We start from the raw sequence: 24,462 nt of genomic DNA, 5'->3' as shown, positions 1-24,462 counted from the left end.
TTCTCTTTGATGCAGAGACCCATGTGTGGGCCTGGAGCTGAGGCACATCCCAGCTCCAAAACTTAGCAGGGGTGCCACCCTCATCGTTGCTAGCAATGCCAAGGGCCCTTTTCTGAACATCCAGAGGAGGAGCCCAGGCCCAACCATCATCAAACAGCCCAAGAAACCACCTCCTGACCTGGTGGAGAAGCAGCCAGTCAGGGTTCAGGGGAGGATGGGTGCCACGCTCCAAGGAATGCTGGTCACCTGTTGCTGCCCCAAAAAGACAAGGCTTTACACCTTTCTCAGGGGGCACACACAAGCCTTCTCTCCCACTTGCCTAGGTCATTCATTCCAGAAACAGATGTTAAGCACCCACTCTGACGGGGCTCTCTCAGCAAGCCCAGGTGGCATGGTGGGGTGGAACGCTATGGGCCTCAGACTCGGACCCAAATGTGAACACCAGCTGTCTGATCCAGCCCATGACACTGAACTTCTCAGGCTCCTCCCATGTGAAACACCCACCTCCCTGGGTCACTGTCAAGACTGAACACAGTATCTCCCTGGAGGACATCTGCACACTGTAGGCATTCAGTTATCCTAACAGCCACCTTTTACTGCATTCCTGCTGTGCCCCAGGCACTGTCCCAAACACGTCTCACATGAATTTAATGTAATTTCAGTTAATTTCCACAACAAACCCACTTAGGAGGAAGAAGACTGAAGTCCGGAGGAATTAGGTGACTTCCCAAGGTCACATAGCAAACAGGTTTCCGACTTACCCAGAGCTGTGGCCTTGGGCCTAGGCTCCCCCGTGTTCTGCTGCTTCTCAACCAATGTTATCCTCTTGCCCTGCTACCTAAGGTAGCCTTTTGTTTCCATTTTTCATTTTCGTTCATAAGACATGGGATCAACTTGGAGTAGGCCAAGGACAATTTCAGGTTAACAACTGGAAGAAATAAAACTGATCACAGGGAAACAGGGGACACACTTGAGAAAATGAGCATTTCCAAACCTGGTCCCACGCCAGCCTTCTCACACCGTCTCCTGCCCACATCACTTCCCTACAACACTAACTTCTGGTTCTCCGAAGCAGGGATATTTACCCCCTGGGCTGAGCAAGGTGTTTGCACAGGAAAAACAACAACAACAAAAATGTCCTTATGAAAAAATTGTTTTATAAATTATATGCCCAGTACATTAGAATGATAATGTGTATTTAACTTCTTACACACACACACACACACACGGGTGTAAGAAATTCCTTTAGGACAGTGTACACAGAGACCCATGCTTAGCAACCGCACTTTGGTCTGAAATCACTTCCGAACACTGTTGACAAACGAGCATTTATAGCAAGCAAGAGGGCTGCCTGGCCACTGACCAACGGTTCTGCTGCCATCCTGGGCACTTTGTTCAAGCACCACACAGTGGACATTTGCCTGGATTTTACAGAAATGAGTGACATAAAAATGAAAGTGCTTGCAGTAAATGGTTACTATTGGTCCCAAACTTAATACACAGGGAAAGATGCCAAACACCAGGAAGGCCAAGAGCAGGCTCCCAGCTGCAAAGAGACTATCCCTGTGTCAGGCAGACACAGGTGCCATGCGCTCCGCTGGGACGGAGCTGAGACAGAGGAATGTGCTGGAAACACACAAACCAATGACTGTGCATCCCAGAGAGACATCAACAGATTCCAAATTCATCAACTGTTCTTGGAACAGAGCCTCCCTTTGGACAGGCTTACTTTTGGCTTGAACACGTGTGTCCAAGGATACCTTAAGACAGAGCTGGAAGACAGGAGGAAGTTCTGTTTCACTGTGTGCAGAGTTTGCCCAGAGGCACCAGAGTTCACAATCTAGAGCCCACAGTGCAATGGAGTCATCAACAACACCGCTGTTTATTCCATTTTTTCCCCTCCTGTTTCATTGGTCGGGAACAAAGAACGGGTCTGTTTTTCAAGGCTAAGAAGCAGAAGTGTATCTGGGTGTTCCTGGGCAGTAAAATGAGAGTAAATGCTCAGAGGCAGCAGAGATCTGGAGAAGGTATCGAAGCTGCTTGCTTCCAGCTGAATTCTGCTGAAGCACAGACATATTTGAGAAGGTCTCCAGACCTCTGGATCCTTAGGGTACAAAGCTAGGAAACAGCCAAACCACTGCTAACACTCTGAGAAATACAAACAGACATGGAGACCATGGGTGCTGGCTGAAGATCCATCACTTTATTTTTAGAAAGAGATGGCCAAAGGGGACAAGGGGGCAGAGATAGAGAGGCATTCTAGCAACACAGCAGAAACAATCCAGTTGGCCATCCACAAACTAAATGAAAAACAATGCCAGCTGGTTTTCACCCCCCACCCCCACCCCGCCTGCCACAGGCCACGTTTCACTGTGTAACAGAAATGAAAATCCTTAGTCCTGGAGATAAAAGTGGATAGCACCTGGTGCTTCACCTCGGCAGGGAGACTGCGATGGCTCAGACGTCCAGAGTTGTCCCTCTTAGTCACCGCACGCAGGCCCGGCTGGCTTCCCTCGTTGGTGTGATTTCCAGGCCTTGTCGTGAAGGAGACGGCTAAGCGGCAGTTCATCTGGGGAACAGTGGAGCACTCTAAAACACTAAGTCCTCCAAATCTTCCAAGCAGAACAAGGCTCTGGACTCCCCAGATCTCAGGCACAGATGATGCACAGCTCATCCATGGAAGGTCGACAGTGCATCAAGGCCCACTTCCCAGGCCAGCAACTTAGGTACCAGGGCAAGGAGGAAACACCACACACGAAATGCCAAGTCCTGTTCCTTGCAGCTCATGAGGTTCCAAAGCACCTTCCACGAACACCTAGAGGGATCCAGCACAAGTGATGGATCTTACGATTTCGGCTACTGGTCTCCAAGAAACAGACAAAGGAGGCAGGGTGGCCTGTCTCACTGAGGAAGTTGGAATAAAGGATCCTTTTGTGCCAAGTGCAGAGCGTCCTCACTCTTACCCTTCGACTGTCATAACCTTCCAGGCTCTGTAAGGAACACACCTTGACAAGGCACCAGCAGGGCGCAGAGCACAGCTCAGAATTTGAGACGGCCTGGCTGCTCAGAGGCCGAGCAGGGGCTCTGACTTCCACCGTGGAGAAAGAACACAGTGGAGGCCAAAGTGAGGGAGAGCCCCAGGATGGGAAATGGGAGATTGATGGACACCAGGCCTCTTGTTCTGCATAGGCAATGGAACAGGGCTGGGCGGCGCCAGCAGAGCTTTGGAGAATTAAACTGGTTTGCCTCTTGACCTGGGTGGGGCGCACAAGGGGCCATTACGAGAGATGGAATGGGAGGAGTATTTTTGGTCCAACGCTGCAGGAGGAGGGGGCAAAGTGGAGGCCAGCGGGGCTGAGACCCTGGACGGCAGGCTAGCAGACAGTTTCTGCGGCAGACTGGACCCTTACCAGTTAATTCAACACAACTGAGCTGCAGCCCTGGGGGCCTCAGTAAGGGGAAGAACACCTTCCCTGGGGTCCTTGTCCTCAAACAGGCTTCCTCCTCAGGTCCCCCAGTCAATCCAGGTTCCCTCAGCCAGGACTTGCCCTGGATAGTGAACGCCCCTCGGCTCTCTCTGTGTCAACAGCAGTGGAACCAGTGAGACCGCAGCTGAAGTCCTTGAGTCAGTGCTGACGCAGAACCGACACTGGCCATGGTGCGGGCCAGACTGAAGAGCTACCCCGGGGAGCGAGGGGCTCCCTCACCGGCCACAGGAGCATCAGCCTCCAAGACAGGTCCCCGGCCAACGTCCTCCAGAGATTTCCCACTCGGGAGTTGTGTTTAGAGTAGAGAACCAGGAACCACACCACTGCCTCACGCGCACTAAACAAGGAGCAGCGTGACTTCACACGCAGACTGCCTGCACCTAAGCCGCAGACACAGGCACGGGGTGGGCGAGTTCGCTGCGCCCTCAGACCCTCCTCCTCTTCTGCCTGGGTCGCCCCGGAGCACCGTGGCCGGGAGGCCAGCCCGATCCCCGAGCCCACCCACTGCACCCACCCCACCCTCCCCCACCCACACCAGCCTGAAGCAGAGGCCTCCGAGGAGGTCTCGGGAAACACCCCGTCCGGCTTTCCTCCATCCCAGCCGGCCCTCCAACATCCTTGAGCAGGGACAGGGGCAGAGCTCACACGGCCTTTCTCCCGTCAGGCCACTGGTCATCCTGCAGGGTGTGGGGAAGAGAAAAGGATGAAGGTTACACTCAACTTCAGGGGCGTCCCTGGCGGCTCAGCAGTAAAGAATCTGCCTGCCAACCCAGGAGATGCAGGTTCGATCCACGGGTTGGGAAGATCCCCTGGAGAAGGCAACCCACTCTAGTATTCCTGCCTGGAGAATCCCATGGACAGAGGAACCTGCAGAGCTCCAGTCAACGGAGTTGCAAAAGAGTTGGACACAACTGAGTTAGCATACAAACTCAAGTTCACTCAAGACAGACCAGGCTCATTGCTCAGCCCATGTTTACCTGCTCCATATTTATAGAGACCAAGTCATTTTTTGTCTTGGTTTTGCAAAACTACATATGTAATGTGATTTCCCCCCACCTTTTCTAGGAGACTCCTGGCGGCACCCTCCCTGCTTAAAGACTGTAGAGGCGGCAGGTGTTCTCACGCAGGGTGGCCAAGGTGCTGGCGAGCGGCAGGTCTTTGACCCTGGCGATCTCTCGAACTGTGTGCAAGGCCAGGCCCGGGTGGGCGTACTGGCAAAGGCTCTTGGGAACCTGGAAGACACCAAGCATTGAGGACATCGCTGTGCTTCCTGCGCACAGCCGTCAGGCACGTGTCCCTCCCCGGCCCTCCCCGAGCAGGGCCTCTGGAGCTGTGTAGAGACCCCTTTACCTGCAGACGCAGGGAGAGTCCCAGTCATGGGGGCTCTGGGTGAGCAGGGTCCCACGCTTCCTGGACAACCCTCTACAGGGTAGGGCTTTGCACTGCCTGGAAGAGAGTGGTTACCCTTCAGCTTCTCAGCCCCCTAGACTTTGGTTCTGCAAAGCAACAAAGAGGAGACATCTACACAGCCAGGGGCAGGACCTGGAAAGGTACTGGGGGCTCTGGTCCTGCCAGCCTTGCATGGGTGACCGCCCACCTCCCACCCTCTCTCCTCAGCGCCTCAACTTAGCTTGAAGACGGCCCTACCTGTCGAGGCAGGAAATAGGGAGCGTCCGTCTCTACTATGATCCTCTCCAGCGGGATCTGTTTCAGAGCTTCCCGGGCCTCCCAGGCGGAGGAGTAGGTCAGGACAGCTGTGAAGCCCACGGACATGTTGGGAAAGTGGTCCAATAGGGGCTCGATGACTGGGTAGCTGCCGGTGAAGCAGTGCCTGCGAGGAGAATCCCACATCAGGGTTCTCTCATTAGCCACTCTGCCGAAGCCCCAACCCCCTCTAGACATTGCGCCTCTTCTAATTTTGGTGGACAGATTCTCAGAAATGCAAAGACTGCATCCAAGGGAAGGACTCACAGTCAACACAGTCAGAAGCAGAACTGACAACTGCAGCCCCTCTGAATCACGGCGACTGTGGGCAGAAATTATGTCCATGTAATCGAATAAACGAAGGGGCCGACAGGTGAATTTTTCTTCTCTTAACCTGATACCTGTCCATGTTCTCAGTAGCATATACATCAGCCCAGAAGGGCCCAGTGACTGCCTCGTCTCATCTCTGGTGGCCGCTCCACTCAGAGGCGTCCCTCTTTGCCTGGGCGCCTGGAAGGCAGTGGTCTAGAGGCCTGACAGCCCCACCCTCTTCAGCCACCTGTCACAATCGGGCTTGGGATCTAGACTCTGTGCTTTCTCAGTTAACCCATCTCGCCCGTCTTGAGAGAGCCAGCTGGGCATCGCCTCCTGGCCCCTTTGTAGCCAGAGGCAGCTAAGGGCCCGTGCTCTGGCTTCCTGGGCCCCCTCAGCCCCACACCCTCTGGGGAGTCACCAGCGGACTGTCTCTCACAGCTCCTCCAGGGCCCCCTCAAGCCATTCCATGCCCAGAACGGGCACATGGCCGGAGGCTGGTGAGTTTACCCAACTAGAGAAACCCTAGATAACATTTAGAGGAGATGCCTCCTGGACGTTAAGGTGAGGAGGGGTGAGCTTTCAAACTGCAAGCAGGGCTTCCCTGGTGGCTCAGACGGTAAAGAGTCTGCCTACAATGCAGGAGACCCGGGTTCGATCCCTGGGTTGGGAAGATCCCCTGGAGAAGGAATCTCTAGGTGAAAATCAAACTGCAAGCAGGAGAGAAAATTTCCTTTCCGGTGCCCTGGAATGTTCTCTGTGTGCCCAGCCACTGGACCCACAGTAGCTTCCCCCCAGATCAACAGCTCTCATTTCTGAGAACCGGGCCTCCGTGACAACCTGCTTCATGGGATGGGGGTCACACGGATTCAGGGTGTTAGCTCAAACCATATGAAGCTGTCATTTTTTAGGTAAAAAGTGGTCAAGTATCAGAAATTTCTCATGGGTCAAAATGACAGTTAATCTTTTGAAAAGATTCTATGAAAAGACCTAATATTATCAACGCTCTTCTCACTGCATTTGTTTTTCCCAGTAACATCCTAGACAGAGGGACATGTTCACTTCATTTGCCCGCTGAAGTTCTAGGCTCTCACCGGTGAATCTTGTAGTCTGGAGGCACAAATTTTTTCATGATTTTCAGCAGATCTTCATCAGCTTCTCGGCAGTGGATCACCAAGGGCTTCCTTAGAGACACAGCCAGCTGTAGCTGCCTCTCAAACACCTGTAAGAAGGCAGCGACAAAAAACTGTGGGTGAGGGCCATTCTGGATGTCTGTTACCTCCAGAGCAGCCAGTCCAGTGGGCAACCCCCACCATCTCCCACTCTTTGTTTTTAAACTCATGTAGTAATAGCTAACACTTACTGACTGCTTACTAGGGAGTAGTATTATTTAGGTGTATTATAACTTGCAATCCTCAAAAACACCCAAAGATAGGGTGCTCAGCCCATCATGTAAAGAAACGGAGGCTCCGAGTGAGGTCAAACAATTTGCAGTTGATTAGCTGGAGCACCCCGATTCAAGCCTGAACCCAGACTCTGCATGGAGCAACCACTAGGCAATGCTTATTTGGGGCTCCAGGGGCAGGTCAGGGCTCAGGAGCATCACTCCAAGATACGTGTCCTCTCCTTCACTGTCCCTGCTCCTACTCCCACTCCCCAGAGGGAATCCATCACCTTGCACACCTTTTCCTACGCAAAAAGTCGCCATGGATACATCTGCACGATGCCGGACTCTCAGAGGTGCTCAACTACTTGTGGAAAGAATAAATACTAAAGGTATTTCCTGCAACTTGCTTTCTTAACCAAAATCAGATCTCCTGCTAGGTGAACACCTACAGATACATTACATTAAAAACACACACAAAAAAAACGAGGCCACTTTAAAAATCTTTAGTGGTAAAATACACATGTTGCTAACAATCTTAATGAAAAAAACTGGGCTAGAGCTTCTACTTTCCTCTAGCAAGTTCAAGTTTAGGAAAAAAGAACAAAAGGAGTAATTCATTATAAACAAATTACCTCATCTTAATATTTCCATGAGTAGTTTTTTCAATCGTGGAATATAATTCATGTTTGAATTTTTAACATCAAATTAGAAGATGTTTTTGAGTCAGGTGATTCACTTGAGAATGACATTTTCAAGTCCAACACTCAGTACTACCTCCTCTCAAGATAGTGGCAATGAGCCAATACCAATTCTGACATAACTCAGGTTTAACCTGTGGTTTCAACTAAAGGAAAGTGAGCCTGGAAACCAATAGCATGGAATGCTTTCAAGGACTTTAACGATGAGCTAATCCCAGTACCCACAGTCCACTGGAGCCCTCTTTAACATATCTGCCCTCCTTGAACTCCTCCAGAGGCAGAAGTCTGCAAGAGATTCTAATTCCAACACTTAATCTTTGCTTCTAGCAAAATGTTTGCTTCTAGCAAAAACTACTAGCATAATCAAACTATTATAGACTTGGGGTGCAACATGACATGGCTGTTTAAAAAAGCCTATTTTTCAAAGAATATTTAATGAAGCGGGAACATTTTCACGGTGGAAAAAACATTCAAACTACTCCTTTCTCTCTATAAATCTCCTAAATTCTTTTTTAAAAGGCACGTACATACAGCACTCATTTCCTTGATTCTTTGACAGGTGCTCATAAGACATGCCACCAACTGCCCCCTGCAACTCTCCAAGGGATAGCAACAATAAAAATATGAATTCCAAAACACATCTGAATTTCAAAAACTATTAAGAAAGAATTGTTGGGGGACAGGATCAGTGGCTGCAATGGAGCATGTGTCCTCCCCAGGAGCCAGCTGAAAAAGAACAAGAGGAATTGAAGCTCACTGCGAGGGAGAAGTCATGGTCACTCTCTCTCCTGGATTGGGAAATGATGATCTTTGCTCATTTGTGTGTTTTGCAATATTCTGCAATGGGCACACTAACTTTAAAATCAGAAGAAAAACATATTGTTTAATTAAACAAACAAAATGTGTTGCTTCCCAAGAAGGAATTTAAGCTTTGACATTTGTATCATTAGCTATAAAGGTCATTCAGCCCCAACCCTCCTCTTCTTTCATAATACAACTGAAAGGAAAGAAACAGCTTGCAAAGCATTTGCCCAATGACACCTAGGGAGAAGGGGTCTGGATAAGAGCAATCACCTTTTTAGAGATTCTAAATTCTTTAGCTCCCAAAGTGGAGAAACCCTTATGTAACCACTAAGAGAGGAACGAACACTGTGAGCAAACCAAGGATGATATTACCTTGTGCTGCTCTGGGACAGGCGTGGTGCACTTGTGAGAGTAATCCAAGCCCATCTCCCCGAATGCCACGGCCTTGGGGTGCCTCAAGGCCTGCAGAAGATTTCTCTCTTGACTCTCACTGTAGTAACGTGCAAAATGCGGGTGGCAGCCAAAGGCCCCCCACACCAGATCCTCCTGCAACAGGTCCTCCCAGAGGCCATCGGTCAGGGTGCGAGGATCGCAGAAGTCGGAGATGCAGCCCTGAAACTCCTTAGGGAAGGAGCTGCTGTAAATCTTCCTGAACCTGGTGAAGGTCCCTTTGAATGACAGCTTGGAATAGAGCATGTCCAAGTGACAGTGGGTGTCGATGAAACCCTCCAGCCGCGGCTCCCGACGGCTCCTGGGCAGGGAGCGAGATGCAGGTTCTTCACCCGGACGCGGCAGCACGTCCTCCTGGAATGTTCTTTTCTCCTTCACATCTCCTTCTTCCGAGCTTCTGGAGAAACGAGACGCACGAGACTTCCGGGATCTGCCTTCCTTGGCAGGCTCAGGCTCCCTGGAGGTGAGCGGGGGGCTCACCGTGGAGGCGGGCGAGGAGTCGCGGCCGCCCCGGCCCGCCTGCGTCGTGCTGCCGCCGCCGCGGCCCGCGGAGGGGCACCCGGGGGCCTTGGGACCGCCGGCCCAGTAGCTGGCGTAGTCACACCAGGGACTGCTGTACAGGTGAGCCGGGTACATGACGTAGTCCGTGGGGAAGGCGGAAGCCTCTGGAACGGCGGAGGCTTTTAGGGTGACGGGCTCCTCCTGAGAGAACCTGGCCGTGGAAATCTCGTCCACGTCGGACCAGTCACTTCCTGAAGAGGCGCGCTCCATCACCACCTCCCGGTCCTTAGGCTGCAGAGGAGAAAAGAGACAGAAGGTTCGCCTTCGTCCTGTGTGCGGACAGCCTGCCAAATAGAAGCCCCGGCCGCTCTCTGGCCACGGTGATGGCACGGCATTGACTCCTTAGCGCACTTGTCATCTGGCTTCTTGATTACTTCCCAGAAAGTGAGCCGGGCTACCACGGGATAAACTTGGGATCATGGTGTCATGTGCCATCCCTGGAAGGGAGGCTGCGCCTGCATTCCCTTTCTGAAGAACCCCTCTTGGAAAAAAAAACCGCCCTCTAGAACATACAGGGGGTGGGGGTGGGGGCGGGGTGCAGTTTTTAGAGAAAAGCACCGTCCAGCATCTCATCACTAACAGCAGGTCTGTAGCACATTCAAAATGTAGCAGCATGCAGTTTGAATGGCTTGAGGGTGTGTCTGCAAATTCTTTGACATTACTCTCCACTGAAAGGTGGGGTCTGTGACCCTTCCCCTTGAACCTGGGCCAACCTGTATGGTAACTGATAGGCCCGGAAGGGACGGCTGCTTCCAGGACGAGGTCAAGGCAGTCTTACTCCTCTGGGGGAGGTCGACTACCGTATGACCTCTGAGCACCCACAACCACATGCTAGAGAGGTCACAGATTGGTGCCAAGCATCAGTTGCTGGACATGTTCATACGTGGGCACATGTCAATAAAATACCTCTCACATACACTAACAGATAGTTAACATCTTTGCAATCTAGCCCTTCAAGGTATACTTCACTATTTTATTTTCCCCCAACAACAAAAGTTAATCTGATTAAAATTATAAAAAATATCCAAATGGAAGGTAAGGGTTTCTCCTCAAAATGATACTTCCCTTTTCTGAGGGTTCATTTCATATTCAAGTCATCACAAAGTCTCTTGTAGTACAAGATATACTCTTTTATTTGAAGAAGATAAATGACCCTAAACAAAACTCAGAGCCAAGCTAATTTGAGAATTTAAAGAGGTTCCCTAAACTCTTTTTTTTTTTTTTAAGAGGGGGGAAAAAAATAAAAAAGAGGGGAGATGGGAAGCAAAAAAAAAAAGCTAACAGATTTAATAATTATTCCTGAGGGTATGACCTCACAATTCTGTAGTAGACATCATTTTAAACAAAGGTTTTAAAGGTAGTTTTTAGTTTTTTATAAAGATAACTTTTTAAAAAGCAATAAGGTAAGTGGTTATGCATAAAATTACAATGGAAACTTAAAAAACATATGTATGAGGAGGAATAGGGCAACACAGGGCCAGTTGGAAAGCTTTTTTTTTTTGGAAAGCTATTTTTCACTAAATACATTTTTTAGTTTTAAACAGTGGAAATATACTTCCTAAAATACTAACCGAAAGAATAATTAGACATGGTTACACTGTAGGATGCCCCAAACTTTACCTCCAAAGACTGAACCAACTGAATGCAAAGGGAACAGCTATTTGCAATGTGGGATAGAATTTCCAGGGACAAAGTAATACAGACCAAAAAGTGCTACACTGTATCAGTGAGATCTCAGCTACAGGAAATTCTACAAGTCAAATGACATCTTTTTGTTTGTTTAATAGATGTAACAACAAATAACTAACATAGGGTAGGAGAGGGAAGGAGGAATCTACAGAGACCAAGAGATTTAACACTTTAGAAAATGACAGATATGACTCCTACATCCTGCTTCAAACAAACTGAAACAGTCATGAAACAGGGAAATTTAATCACTGACTGGATATGTGCGCTCAGTCGCTCAGTCGTGTCCGGCTCTTTGCGAGCCCATGGACTGTAGCCAGACAGGCTCCTGTGTCCATGGGATTCTCCAGGCAAGAATAATGGAGTGGGCTGCCATTCCCTTCTCCAGACTGACCAGATAGTTGACCCTATTAAGGACTGTGGGGACAGGGCAGAGGGAGAGGTTAGAACTGTAGTTATGCTTGTTTTTTCCCTAAAGATCCTAGTTTGAGAGATAAACACTAAAATATTTATGGGTGAAATGATATGGTAGGTGCAATTTTCTTCCAAATAATTTGTGGAGAGAAAAGGGATACAGGGCTGCTCAAACAAGACAAGACTGGCAGTGAGTTAACACTTACTGACGATGAGTGATGCGTAGGTGGGTAATTTTCATAAATGTTTTGAGTATCTCATAATAAAAACTTTAAATGAAAATAATAGCAATTAAAATTCCAACTCAGATGGAAGGGCAGAGCTGTCCCCTGGCTGCTTCACAAACTATCATCTCAGGGTACTGGTTGAAAAAAAAACTAATTCCACAGTTCCATCTCAGACCTCTTGAGTCAGATTCTTATTCTTCTCATCAGGGAAGTTCAGGAAATCACACTACATGACTCAAAAAGTAACTCCAGTGACAATGAAGACCATGTCAAAGAAACATGTGAAAAGGTTCTATAAAACTAATCAAATATGAGGGGGTGGGAAATGGCAGAGTTGGGGGGAAAAAATGACTTCAAAAAATGTATATGTACCTAGAAATACATATGATAAACAGACTTTGATGACATCATCTAAGACCTTGAAAGACTTTATATATAGTCAAGTTGGCCAGGAAAAGGTTTTGGATTTCCTTTTTGGGAAAATTGACAATTACCTATACTTAAGACTGCCTGAGGTTCAAGTGCATATGGTGAGATTTAAAGCTGCATTTATTGAGAGTCTACTATACACGAGGCACTGAGCAAAGTATTTTCATGTATTAATTTAGGATTCAGCAAACTTCAACCCACAAGCCATATCCAATACACTGCCTGTTGGTTTAAGTAAAGTTTTATTGGAACATAGCCAGGCTCATTCATTTAAGTATTGTCTATGGCTGTTTTCATGCCATTACAGAAGAGTTGAATAGTTGCAATGGAGGCCTTAAAAGCTCAAAAAAACCTAAAATATTTACTATCTGGTCCTTCACAGACTGAGTCTGCTGATCCCTGTAATAGTCTGTGATAACATTTAAAGAATCATGCCTTTTTATATAGAGGAAGAAACTGGGGCTCAAAGAGGTTAAGACTGCAGTACACCAGCAGAGCCAGGATATGAACTCAAAACTGTCTGATCTCAACACTCATCGGCTAACCTACCCAAATATATACTCAACAGGCAATCTAAGTGTCCAGTCTGATAAATGGGAGTTTGGGTATAGAAGTTTGGAAAGTTCACCCACACCAGGGAACTCCAGGCAGCAAAACAATGATCTACATTAGACAAGAAACACAGGCATTATACACTGGGTTGGCAGGGAAAGTAGTTTACAAAACCTACTGCTCTTGGGGTTTCCAATTAAATACAGCACATGTGGGTTTTGTCCTTCCTGCCAAAAAACTCTTATTAAAGTTACAGGAAATGGACTTCAAAAAGCATAAACCTATGAAGAGAAAGCAATAGAAAAAGAGCAAAGCAAACTAAAAAAATAATCAGATACTAGAATGCAGATAGAGGAACGGTCACTGGATAAGCAGATCCCAGATGGCCAGAACCTAGGCCTGCAGTGAGAAAACCCCCGAAACATGCTGAATCATACTACAGGCCCCCAGAAGACTCAGGAATTGGAGGTATCAGAGCTCTCAAAATGAAGGCAAGGCTGGAGATGAAAGAGGATTTGTGAAGTTAGAGCCCCAGATCCTTGCTCCCATCCTGTAGAGATGGGTCTGCCCCTTCCCCGCCCCGCAAAAGATAAGGTATGAGCTTGGAAAAGTTAAGCCAAGGAGCCTGTGGAAGAGTCAGGGGCAACAGACACAGCGCCGAGGGTCATCACATGTTAGACGCTGATGAACCGGGGCACCTCCCTCAGCCTGACTCCTAAACACCAGCAGCTGGACCTGTGCTCCTGAGCAGAGCACGGGAGGGTTTGTCCCAGGGCCCCACCCCTCACCCCCCCAGCAGCCTGAGGATAAAGCTACAGGTGATCACCTGATGTTAAAGGCAGCAGGTGATAAGCCCACCCAGGCACCAAGACTTCCAACAACTGGTTTTTAATGCCTCATCGTTAAAATATGAACAGATACCCGAAACATCTGAGGAAAGGCCTACCACAAAAGACAGACACCAAATTATTTAGGGGAAAAAACAAAACAGAAGAAAACTCTGAAAAAAGTAGTGTGGAGAGAAAACTTCGAAACAAACTTTTAATTCATATTCTCAGAGAAACAAGAGAAGGTATTATAACCTCAAAATGAAACAGGATGTCTAAAAAAGGACAACTCAAAAAACTGAGCCAGTGTTTTATAACTTAAGTATGCCAAAAATTTTAAAAGTATGTGTTATCATATGCACTCTCCTTAATTATTCATAAAGAAAGCAGAGATGAAAAGAGACAAAGGAAAAAAGGAATCGTAAGGAATCAAAAGGAATATACCCTCAAAAAAAAAAGAAAGGTGGGGAGCAGACTACTTATTTTGACAATATTGAGAAGAATTTTATGGTACTGTTAGGGGAAGCATACTGACTGAAACCGCCCACCCTGGCCAGGCACCATAGTAACCATTTGCATGAGTTGTTTTACACAGGAGGTCCTGGTAAGGAACACGGAACTAATAAGCCACCACCAACCAGAAGAGCTCAGGAAAGGTCAAAAGGAGACACCCCAGGCCACCCACCTCCCAGAATCCTCCTCCCTGGCATCCATCTTGGCTGAACAAGGGTGCGCCACCAGGAAGGACTCTGAGTCAGAATGATTGGCCAAAGACAACCTGGAAACTAATCCCATCACCATAAAACTGCGAGCCAGTGGCAGAGCTGTTCTCCTGGGGCCCCTTACCCTCCTGCTCTCCGGGCCCTTTCCCAATAAAATCTCTTGCTTTGTCAGCACATGTGTCTCCTCGGACAATTCATTTCCGAGGGTTAGACAAGAGCCCAGCTTCTGGCCCTGGAAGGGGTCCCCCTTCCTGCAACAGTACTAGCAGTTGGGAGATGAAACAGTCACAAGAACAGAGAAAACTACAGGGAAGAAACAAAGCAGGATGAACTCCAAGGCAGATCAACTTTTATAAGGACAGAAATGTAATCAGAGTATACTAAGTCAGTCAGCTATGAATACGGTCATAATAATTGTAAATAGATTTGACTAAAAATTATATTATGAACCAGGGAGCTACAGGAAGGCAGAGAGGATACATTTACACATGTGGGTACTGTCGAAGTGTAGAGAACTAAATTCTCGTCTCCTGTGTAGAAAGTCCACAGATGTCTAAATTTTAAAAAAATAAACAATGCGAAATTACTTAGAAACATGGACTAGAAGAAAGAGACGAGAGGGGCTACCTCCGAGCAGCAGTCACGAAGGATGGGCAGAGAGAAGTACCACAGAAGAATTTTTTTTCCCTCCGAATCAGAAAAAATGTTAAAAACTGCTAGTCTCCCTTCAGTGTTATTCAATGTCACTCTCTCCTTCCTCTATAGCTGCTGCCGCTGCTGCTAAGTCGCTTCAGTCGTGTCCGACTCTGTGTGACCCCACAGACGCCAGCCCACCAGGCTCCCCCGTCCCTGGATTCTCCAGGCAAGTCTCCATAAGACTGGAGTGGGTTGCCATTTCCTTCTCCAATGCATGAAAGTGAAAAGTGAAAGTGAAGTCACTCAGTCGTGTCCGTCTCCTCGAGACCCCATGGACTGCAGCCTACCAGGCTCCTCCGTCCATGGGAGTTTCCAGGCAAGAGTACTGGAGTGGGGTGCCATTGCCTTCTCCCCCTCTATAGCAACAGAAGTTTATCTGAATGTAGTGTTTTCCAGATGGAAGTCAGTCTGGAATTTTCCAGACTCTCTTGCAAGTGTTGGCCAGATTCTTCTCAACAGATATGAGCAGACACAGTGGGGACTACCTCTGAGCCAAACTCTTAAAAGGGAGGGAATGTACTTCGCTCTTCTCCCCTCCTCCCGCCTGGAATGTCAATGTAACGTGTGGAGCCTGGTCACAGCCGCTCAAACCAACCACAGGACGGAAACCGCCGAGGGGCAGCAGAGAGTCAAGCAGAAGGCACCCGGGTCGCCCACACCGTGGACCCATCCTCTGTAAGGCAAACTTCTTAACTGAATGTTATTTTGGCCTTTGTTACACAGGAAAATCTGTATCTTAACATATAAATCCTAAAACAAAACTAGCACTGAGTTGAGGTTTCTTAATAAATCTGAAAGGCATGATGCAAGAGAACTATCAGTTTGTTTCCTGAGGCCCTGGGTAAGTCAAGGACTGAGTTGAATGAGTAATAGTTATGATCAAACTAAAAAGACCAAGGACATTTAAGAAAACTCAAAACTCCATGCTTGACCTGAGCTTGACTCACCTTTTGGCCGTTCAAATGCGAGTCAGAGTCATCCAGAAACTCCAGGGGTGGAGAGCACTCCTCGGTGACCATCCTGCGGCCACCCAGGGGCTCCTCGCTGTGTCTCTCCTGAGGGTCTATCACCACCCTCCTGTCACAGAAGCTGCTCTTCTCCAGCACAGCGGCCTCCTCCTCCGCTCTGACCTCTGGGGTGGACTCTCTCTCTTTCCGAGGAGCAGCCACGCTGACACCCCTGGCTGGTCCCTCTCCGCGGCGGGGACGCTCTGCTATGTGGGGTTTTGCCCTTGGGGCCGCCTCTCCCTTCCTCTTTGGCATCGACTTTCCCAGGATGCCCTGGATGGCCTTTAGGTAGATCATGGCAGAGCCCTGGTCTCGAAGTCTATCCCTCTGCCTTTTCTGGACCTTGTGTGGTTCCTCCGTTGTACCATTTTGACCCTCCGCGTCCGCTGCCAATTCAGAATCCACGGAGCTACGAGGGCTATCTTTGGAATCAACCTGGAGGAAAAAAATAAGAAATGATGAAAGGTGATTTCATATACGAAGCACTTAGCAAATGGGACATTAGTGGAGACGTCATGCCAGCCCTCAGCGCAGTCAGCCACTGTTAACAATTTCAGTAGAAACTGGACTAGAAGAACGAGCTGAAAGAGATGAAGGGGGCTATCTCCGAGCAGCAGTCATGAAGGATGGGCGGAGCCACAAGGAATTCTACACTCTGGCAACGTGACACCTCCGCTTAACATGCTTCAACGGCTCTGTGTCTGCCTGACTCCTGAGTGTGACCCTGGAAGCTCTCCTCCCCGGCTGGCCCCCAGCCTTCCTTCCAGCATCATCTCCTGCCTTTCTCCACTCAGCCAGGTGTCTGAGGGAAACACTGGAGAAGGGGGAAAGGAGGGCCTTGGAATAAGCAGTGCCCCAAGCATCAGAACAGCATTTCATAATCCTCTTAGGACACACATTGTTTCCTGAAATGTCCTTGTCCATCAAGAGAACTCAAATGACACCTCTTCTGTGAGGACTTTCCCGATGGTTAGTCACTCACTCCTCTGACCCCCTTGTACTTCAAATATCCCTGTTACCACACTCCACGCATCACACTGTGATGAACTGTCCTTCTCTGCACCACCAGCCCCAGCACAGCCTCACCCAAGCACTGAGACATCCCTGAGTGAAGCAGGAGACAGGATCCCCCGTGAAAGTCTCATCACTCAGGAGCCAAGATGCATAAGGCTTTCTCGTGTCTGGGTTGCGTGACCCTCTAAAAGACCCCTCAAAGGAAGGACGCTGCCCTCTTCATCTCCCTGCTCCTCCCATCTAATGCTGGGCCCAGATGAGTAGGTGCTCACAGGAGGGCAGGAGCCTCAAGAACACTGGCTTTGAAGTCAGACTGACCTGGGATTATACTGTAGCTCTGACCTGTACAAGCTGTGTGGCCCTGGTCCAGACATTTAATCTTTCTGAGTCTCATTGTCCCAGGGCCTACATACATAGTAGGTGCTCAAATATTTGTTCACTGATATCTAAGCATTTGTTAAGTAAGACAGAAAGATAACACTGCCATCAACTATACTTCAATTAAACAAACAAGCTTAAAGTCTTAAGGGTTTAGCATAACTATGGCTTTACTTCTCAAAAAAATAAAACAGATAACACTACCCACCTCACAAGACTGAGAATTATGTGAATGCACCTGATGTGAAGTGACTCACTGGAAAAGACCCTGATGCTGGGAAAGATTGAAGACAGGAGGAGAAGGGGACAACAGAGGATGAGATGGTTGGATGGCATCACAGACTCGATGGACATAACTTTGAGCAAGCTCCTGGAACTGGTGATGGACAGGGAGGCCTGATGTGCTCCAGTCTATGGGGTCGCAAAGAGTCAGACAAGACTGAGCAACTGAACCAAACAGAGGTCAAATATTGAGATTCACATTTGACAAGCTCTAGCTTCCCAGGTGGGATTAGTGGTAAAGAACCCAACTGTCAATGCAGGAGACATAAGAGACATGGGTTCAATCCCTGGGTCAGAAAGATTCTCTGGAAAAGGAAACGGCAACCCAATCCAGTATTCTTGCCTGGGAAATCCCATGGACAGAGGAACCTGGCGGGCTACAGTCCTTGGGGTCACCAAAGAGTCGGACCTGACTTACCTACTAAACCTCCTTCTCCAGCACATAATAAAGTTCAAACTTTTCCTTCCACTCTTCCTTCCCCAAACTGAATTAAAAATTTGGACATGTCATCAACAGATGGAGAGAGATTTCATGTTCCCAGGTTGGAAGAAACAATATTGTGAAAATGATTATACTACCAAATGCAAGCTACAGATTCAATGCAATCCCTGTCAAACTACCAATGATATTTTTTGAAGAACAAAAAAACTTCACACTTCATAGGAAACACACAAGATCCCGAATAGCCAATGCAGTCTTGAGAAAGAAGGATGGAGCTGGAGGAATCAACCTTCCTGACTTCAGATAATACTGCAAAGTTACAGTCATCAAGAGAATGTGGTACTGGCACAAAAGCAGAAACACAGACCAATGGAACAAGATAGAAAGCCCAGAAATAAACCCATGCACCTATGAGTAACTTATTTTTAACAAAGGAGACAAGAACAGTGGGGCAAAGACAGCCTCTTCAATAAATGGTGCTGGGAAAACTGGACAGCTGCATGTAAAAGAATTGAAATTAGAGCACTTCCTAACACCATACACAAAGATAAACTCAAAATGGATTAAAGACCTAAATATAAGACCAGAAACGATAAAACTCTTAGAGGAAAACATAGGTAGAGCATAAATCAAGTGATGACGTAAATCAAAGCAAGATCCTCTATGACTCACCCCCTAGAATAATGGAAATAAAAACAAAAATAAACAAGTGGGACCTAATTAAACTAAAAAGTTTTTGCACAGCAAGGAAACTCTAAACTAGTGAAAAAACAACCTCAGAATGGGAGAAAATAATAGCAAATGAAACAACTGACAAAGGATTAATTTCCAAAATATACAAGCAGCTCACACAACTCAATACCAGAAAAACAACCCAATCAAAAAGTGGGGAAAAGGCCTAAAGAGACATTTTTCCAAAAAAGACATATAGATGGCTAACACACACATGAAAAGATGCTCAACATCGCTCATTATTAGAGAAATGCAAATCAAAACTACAATGAGATATCACCTCACACCAGTCAGAATGGCCATCACAAAAAGTCTACAAACAATAAATGCTGAAGAGGGTGTGGAGAAAAGGGAATGCTCTTGCACTGCTGGTGGGCATGTAAATTGATACAGCCACTATGGAAGACGGTATGGAGATTCCTTAAAAAACTAGGAATAAAACCACCATATGACCCAGCAAACTCACTCCTAGGCATATACCCTGAGGAAACCAAAATTAAAAAAGACACTTGTATCCCAATGTTCACTGCAACACTATTTACAATAGTGAGAATATGGAAGCAACCTAGATGTCCATCAACAGATGAATGGATAAAGAAGCTGTGGTACATACATACCATGGAATATGACTCAGCCATAAGAAGGAATGCATGTGAGTCAGTTCTAATGAGGTGGATGAACCTAGAGCCTATCATACAGAATGAAGTAAGCCAGAAAGAAAAAGATAACCATCATATACTAATGTATATATATATCATATATAATGAATCTAGAAAGACGGTACCGATAAATTTATCTGCAGGGCAGCAATGGAGAAACAGAGACAGAATTATGGATACAAGGTGGGGCGGGGGAGGAGGGCAGCCAGAGGGTGAGATGTAAAATAGACAGCCAGTGGGAATTTGCCGTATGACTCAGGCAACTCAAAGGGGCTCGGTATCAACCTAGAGGAGTGGGACTGAGAGGGAGATGGAAGGGACGTTCAAGAGGAAGGGGACATATGTATACCTATGACTGATCCATGTTGATATCTGACAGAAAACAACAAAAGTCTGTAGAGCAATTATCCTTCAGTTAAATTTTAAAAATTTAAAAAAAAATTTGGTTATGTCATACTAAAGGCTAAACATAAGGTAGGTGAAGGTGCTCATAACAGAGACATTTAACCTTCTCTATAAAGTAAACGAAAAAATAAAATAAAAATAAAGTAAATGAAAATCATCAACTACTGTTAGCATCTGAGGGACTTCCCTGGTGGGCCAGTGGTTAAGAATCCACCTGCCAATGCAGGGGACATGGGTTAGATTCCTGGTCCTGGAACTAAGATCCCATGTGCCACGGGGAACTAAGCCCATCTGCCACAACAAAGACCCAGCACAGACAAAAAAAAATTAAAAAAAAAAAAAAAAATCTGAGAAAACCTTGCCAACAATTATCCTGGAGGTAATAAGGCACAAACAAGGAGATGGCGGCCAGCAGGAATCTCTAATGATTCCAAAATGCCAGTCTAGCTATGGTCTAAATGTGTTGCCCACAAAATTCAAATGTTGAAATCTGATCCCATGGTGGTGTTATTCTTTGTGGTCTTTGGGAAGTGATTAGGTCATAAAAGTGACTAATTCTTATTGACAGGATTAGTACTCTGGTGAAAGGGCCCCAAGACAGCGTCCTTGTCCCCTTCTGTCATGTGAGGACATAAAGAGAAGTCTGTGACCCAGAAGAGGGTCCTCACCAAGCAGGCACCCTCATCTCAGACTTCCAGTCTCTAGAATTATGAGAAATTTCTGTGGTTTATAAGCTACTCAGTCTGTGGCATTTTGTTACAGCAGCTAGAATGAACTAAGATAAACATCTTCCCTTGGAATATTCCATGACCTGGCACAGAGGCTTCTGTGCTGAGGGGGACGCACAAAGCTAAGTGTGTACCTCTCCAAGTCCACAGAGCAAATGCAAAGGGCAGGTGGACGGGTGGGAAGAAGGCAGGTGAGTGGTGAGGGGGCTTTGCCTTCTTAGACAAACAAGTCTGCAAATGACTGCAGAAAGAAGCGGGGAAGAGGGGCAGAGAGAGGGGAAGGTCAGAGACATTTTCAAATTCATCTACATGAGTAAAGTACTGCACCTCGTTTTCAAACTAACAAACCCTCTCTAGGGAGAGCGCTTAGCAGCACTAGAGAAGGATAGTTGGGATTAATTCCATCAAGTCTCATAGTGTACTGACATGAATGATCTTCCAAAAGCGCAAATCTGCCTTCCCTCTCTACAGAGCTCCCTAATGGCTTAGAATAAATCCAAATTCCCTTGGCTCGTAACACCCCACTGCAAGCCCCTACCTAGCTCCTCAGCCTCCATTCCACCAAACCGTATCCTGAGGCAGTCTCGTGACTTCTTCAGGCCTCCCTCCAGATACCAAGCTCCTGAGAAGCCACCTCGTGGGGCCACCATCCAACAGGGTGCTTGACACACAGTCCTCACTCACATGCTTAGACTGACAGCAAGCCAAGGGAAGCACCCCACGACTTCTGAGACAGGACCAGACCACTCACCTCTCCGAGGTTAACCGTGACAGTGACTCTGGTAAAGCAGGCCCTTGAGGCCTGGAGGAGAGCGAGCCGAGTCTGCCAAGAGATGAGGCGGGGGCCACACCCTCAACTCTCCAGAGAACCCAGCCCAGCACGCAGCACACCCGGAAGACTACGCTAGATTCTTCCTCGCCTCACGATCTGGTTATTGAGATTCGATTTAATCAACTGATCGTTTTACCCTGTACCCCAAACCACTGAAACTGCATCAAGGATAAATGACAAGATCAAACTAGCCTCATATTTACCTCATTCACATGCATCATATTATATATACTTCATATTACCCACACTTATATCAAAGACAAAGCCTTTCAACTCACCATTAAATTTTTTTAAAAAAAATCAATGTGCCCATACAAGGGTTCTGACTGTGAGGGCCACATTGAAAACACATGGAACACTTCTCCTAAGGATAACAGCCTGCCAGCAAGGACACAGAGCTAAATACAGCCTCACTTCTCAGTTCCACATCAGAAACCACTCAGCAAAGGCTTTAGGACAAACTGTTTTCCTTCTGACTGGTTCTGGGTTTTTTAATGATAACTTTATTTAGGGGCAACCCATCTTACCCAAGTAAGACTTTGCCTTTCTTTGCTCCTCCAGGTACAGAACTCCCCACCTCTAAAGGCCCATACCTCCAAAACCTAGAAAGCAAATCCCAAGCAACTAGAAACACTGCCTGGCACAAGCTAGGACCTCGATAAACATTTGCTCAAAACCTAATTAAAGAGGTGGCTGACGCTCACACAGTAGCCGGCAACAAAAACTAGGACTCGTCTCCTCCCTCTAACCCAACCGCAGGAGACTGAACATCTCCAAATTCACGTTCAACTTTCTCTCTCACATACACAGTGCAGGTGTTGAGAAAATTTAATTAATCCTTTTAAAAAAAAGTTAAATAAGTGGATGAAATGCACTTCCTCCGTGAAGTACTCCTCAGTCTGCTTTCCAACATTATGAAACCCTCCTGTATGTTCCCACTGGGGAACTAAATGTTGAACCTCTAAAATAACCCTGCCCCACCATGCAAAAGCCCAACATGCTGGAAAACATAACCTTGGTGAAAAGCCACACCAAAAATCAAATCCTTTTTTTTTTGGTTCTGTGCCTCGAGGTACATGGCACAACTCCGTAAATTAACAAATACATACACACCTATGTCTCTGGGGAACGCCAACCACCTGGCACAGAGAATCTCCCCCATGACTGATTGCCAGTTACAAGCACCTGAGAAACACTTCAATACCAGGAAGCTGGGCCCACACCTGTGCAGAACCTCAAGAATTTTATAGTAGTTTCAAAGTGCTGGCAAGTTTGCAAACTACCTCTCCACCGAACTTCAGGCCATCCCCTGGCATCTACCCAGTATGCGCTTAGCCCCCTGGGAAGACCCCAGAGATCTTAACAAACATCTTTTTCTTAGCGTCCTTTCACCAAAACTCCACCGCCAACATCTCAATCCAAGTGGAATGGGCTTCGCCGTTTGCAAGGCGTTGGGGCCACCTACCTTAAGGCTGCAGGCTTCCTCCTCGAGAGAAGCCATTTCTTCTAGAGAAGGTCTGACAGAGCGCAGAGGGGATCCCCCTGACGAAAGGAACCCCTGTGAGCTCGGAATCAGGCCTCGTTTGCAGGCGGCCCCACCCGCACCTGGGCCAGAGGAATGGGATGAGGAGGAGGAGGTGGAACTTCTGCGGCGGGAATGCGAGGAGGAGGTGGAACTTTTGCGGCGGGATGAGCCCCAGGACACATCGTCGTCCTTCTGGGCTTTCAGGCGCTTGGGGCTGCTGGCCCCTCCTGAACGCGACACAGAGCTGTGAGCTGGGCGGCTGGAGGGGGCCACATCACTGGGCTCCCGGAGGCAGCTGCGCTTGCGGGAACTCCGATCCGAAGTGCTGCTCCAGTGGTACTTGACCTTGCGCCGCTCCGACGCCATGGGCACCTGCAAGGTAAACAGGCGGCCGGGAGTCCACCACCAGCCTGCTGGCTGCCCCTTCCTCAGCCTCCCGCCTTCCCGGGAACCCCTGGGGGAGGGCAGGCCACTAGGTCACAGCCAGGGGATGACTTCACTGACCTTTCCCCTTTTCCACTGCCCATCACAGTTCTCAAGGTTTCAGAGAGGTTAAAGCGCTTCGTACGTCGGCGATAGCAAAGCGCTTCGGAGAAGTCCAAAAGGTCCCAGGATTTACTAAAGGTTTCTTTCGATTAGGTTTCCGAGCCCACAACGTGCTTCCGCGATTACCAAGAGCTTCAGTTTGCAGAGCGCTACTTCGGGGATGTCAAAGCGCTTCCGGAACTACGACGCGCTCTGAGTTTGCAATACAAAGCCCTTCGCAGATGTCAGCGCTTCAAACGGCTACAGGGCGCTGTTAGTTCCACACCTGAAGGCCAGTCCTGCAGCCCCTGGGCGGGCCCGCGGCCGGGAGGCCCGGAACGCCGAGCGCGGGCCGCAGAGCAGGGCCAGACCGGCACGCAGCCCGCCCTGCCCCCGAGGCCCAGCCGACCAGCCCCGGGCCGGAAGGGGGCGAGCCGCCGCTCAGCCGGCGACGCCCGGGTCCGCCTGCTCAGAATATCCCCGGGTCTGCCCCGTACTCCGTCCCTGCTCTCACGGCCCGGACGTCGGCTCCGCAACCTGCACCGCCCTGACCGCCTGCTTGCCGTCCGCCCCAATCCTGCGGGGCCGGCCCTGCCTCCGCCGGAGCTGGGACCACACCGGCCTCTGCGGGACCCGCCTACCGGAACGAGCTGTGCGGCCCGCAGCCCGGCGTGCGGCGAGGGCGGGTCCTGCGCTGAAGAGCGGGCGCCCATTGCTCAGATCAACAAGGGGCGGAGCTCCGAGCAAGACGGAGCTCCTCTGTTGGTCAGTAAGTCTGGAGGCGGAACCCTTCGCCTTACGAAACTCGTCCATTGGTCGGAAGCTAGACGGGCGGAGCCACACACGTTAGCTCGTAGAGCTCGAATCAGAGGCGGGGTCGCAGTTCCGCAGGCCTGCGGATAGTGGAGGAGGGAGTCACCGAGTGATCCGTGCTCCCGGGGCTGTTCCCTGCTGCTCAGCTCTGTCCCCTTTAGCA

The 24,462-nt window shown here is 48.4% G+C and overlaps 2 protein-coding genes across 3 annotated transcripts; one reads left to right on the top strand and one right to left on the bottom strand.

Annotated features, from left to right (window-relative positions):
• Positions 1-2,181: 2,181 nt before the first annotated feature.
• TATDN2 (TatD DNase domain containing 2) lies at positions 2,182-23,604 on the bottom strand. 2 transcript variants are annotated; one of them, XM_043442168.1, is made up of 8 exons: positions 23,466-23,604; positions 22,902-23,333; positions 15,905-16,399; positions 8,766-9,635; positions 6,599-6,726; positions 5,136-5,319; positions 4,545-4,720; positions 2,182-4,165 (listed from the first exon to the last, which is right to left on the bottom strand). In XM_043442168.1, exons 2-7 carry the CDS (start codon positions 23,325-23,327, stop codon positions 4,580-4,582), a joined length of 2,244 nt encoding a protein of 747 aa, XP_043298103.1. In that variant the 5' UTR covers positions 23,328-23,333; positions 23,466-23,604; the 3' UTR covers positions 2,182-4,165; positions 4,545-4,579. The 2 variants fall into 2 exon arrangements, 1 of the variants encoding a protein (XP_043298103.1); XR_006264414.1 differs by lacking the exon at positions 2,182-4,165 and adding an exon at positions 4,839-4,934 and having other exon boundaries at positions 4,580-4,720.
• On the top strand, positions 23,201-24,389 carry LOC122424433 (translation initiation factor IF-2-like). The gene is made up of 2 exons (XM_043442172.1): positions 23,201-23,340; positions 23,601-24,389. The coding sequence occupies exons 1-2, from the start codon at positions 23,326-23,328 to the stop codon at positions 24,387-24,389; spliced, it is 804 nt and encodes a 267-aa protein (XP_043298107.1). The 5' UTR covers positions 23,201-23,325.
• Positions 24,390-24,462: the final 73 nt, after the last annotated feature.

The sequence above is a fragment of the Cervus canadensis genome, chromosome 22 (genome assembly GCF_019320065.1).
Source record: "Cervus canadensis isolate Bull #8, Minnesota chromosome 22, ASM1932006v1, whole genome shotgun sequence".
Classification (NCBI taxonomy): Eukaryota; Metazoa; Chordata; class Mammalia; order Artiodactyla; family Cervidae; genus Cervus; species Cervus canadensis.
The sequence above is the reverse complement of the archived record's forward strand: the minus strand, read 5'-3'. Positions and strand labels throughout refer to the sequence as shown.

Bases quoted from the DNA above. Each gene is read 5' to 3' on its own strand.
- TATDN2 (XM_043442168.1), bottom strand. From the start codon at position 23,327: ATGGCGTCGGAGCGGCGCAAGGTCAAGTACCACTGGAGCAGCACTTCG. The intron at 6,727-8,765 runs GTAATATCATCC...GCCTTCTTACAG, and splicing joins CTGTCCCAGAGCAGCACAAG to GTGTTTGAGAGGCAGCTACA. The intron at 5,320-6,598 runs GTGAGAGCCTAG...TTCTCCTCGCAG, and splicing joins CCAGACTACAAGATTCACCG to GCACTGCTTCACCGGCAGCT.